Here is an 861-nt window from a genome sequence, read left to right as displayed (position 1 = left end):
TATGGGGAAGGCGGCCGCGCTCTGCGCCGGCGGCACCCGCGGGCTGGTCTCGCTCCTCAGCGCCGTGCCCTGCCTGGCCTGCCACGAGCTGCCGGCCATGAGCAGCGAGCCGGGCGGCCGCGGCGGCGGCGGCGGCGGAGGAGGAGGAGGAGGAGGGGGTCCGGCAGGGGGTCCGCCCGCCGCCCCCCCCGGGCTCCGACACCTACAAGGGGTGGCTCTTCAAGTGGACCAACTACCTGAAGGGCTACCAGCGCCGCTGGTTCGTGCTCAGCAACGGGCTGCTCAGCTACTACAGGTACCGGGGCAGGGGCCGCGGGGGCTGCGCTGCCGCGCGGCCGAAATCGCTGCATGTTACTCCGTTCGGGCTTTCTTTCCTCTGCCAAGGCCACAGTCGGGTTTTGGTCTTCCAGAGCCGTGGTACAGAGCGAGTCCCCCCAGGACCGCCCGCCCGCGGGTCTCCCATCCATCCATCCCTCCCTTCCTCCTGCTGCAGCTCCACTTGCTGGAACTGCCCGGACTGAGCAAACCTTCCAGCAAAACAATCCGAAAACATTGTCCCTGTGCTGTGCAACCTGCTCCTGCTGCTGGTTCCCTGCCAGGCAGGATGCCAGAGCATGGGAATCCTTGTCCCGGCCGTGGCTGTGGCTGCGAGCGCTGCGGCGGCCGGGGAAGGATGGGATGGGATGGGATGGGATGGTAGGTTGTGCCTGGGATGGGAGGTTTTGCCTGGGATGGGAGGTTTTGCCTGGGATGGGAGGTTGTGCCTGGGATGGGAGGTTGTGCCTGGGAAGGGCTGTTGTGCCTGGGAAGGGCTGTTGTGCCTGGGATGGGAGGTTGTGCCTGGGATGGGAGGTTGTGCCT

At 67.2% G+C, this 861-nt stretch overlaps 1 protein-coding gene across 1 annotated transcript in view; it reads left to right on the top strand.

Moving 5' to 3' along the window:
• Nucleotide 1: 1 nt before the first annotated feature.
• Nucleotides 2–861, top strand: part of OSBP2 (oxysterol binding protein 2) — a 102,448-nt gene continuing 101,588 nt past the window's right edge. The window contains 2 exon segments of the mRNA XM_027665513.1: nt 2–108; nt 110–295. Coding sequence (XP_027521314.1) covers nt 2–108; nt 110–295 — 293 coding nt within the window.

The sequence above is a fragment of the Corapipo altera genome, unplaced genomic scaffold (genome assembly GCF_003945725.1).
Source record: "Corapipo altera isolate COAL_440 unplaced genomic scaffold, ASM394572v1 151, whole genome shotgun sequence".
NCBI lineage: Eukaryota > Metazoa > Chordata > Aves > Passeriformes > Pipridae > Corapipo > Corapipo altera.
Note: the sequence above shows the minus strand (reverse complement) of the source record. Positions and strands in the feature narration are given on the sequence as shown.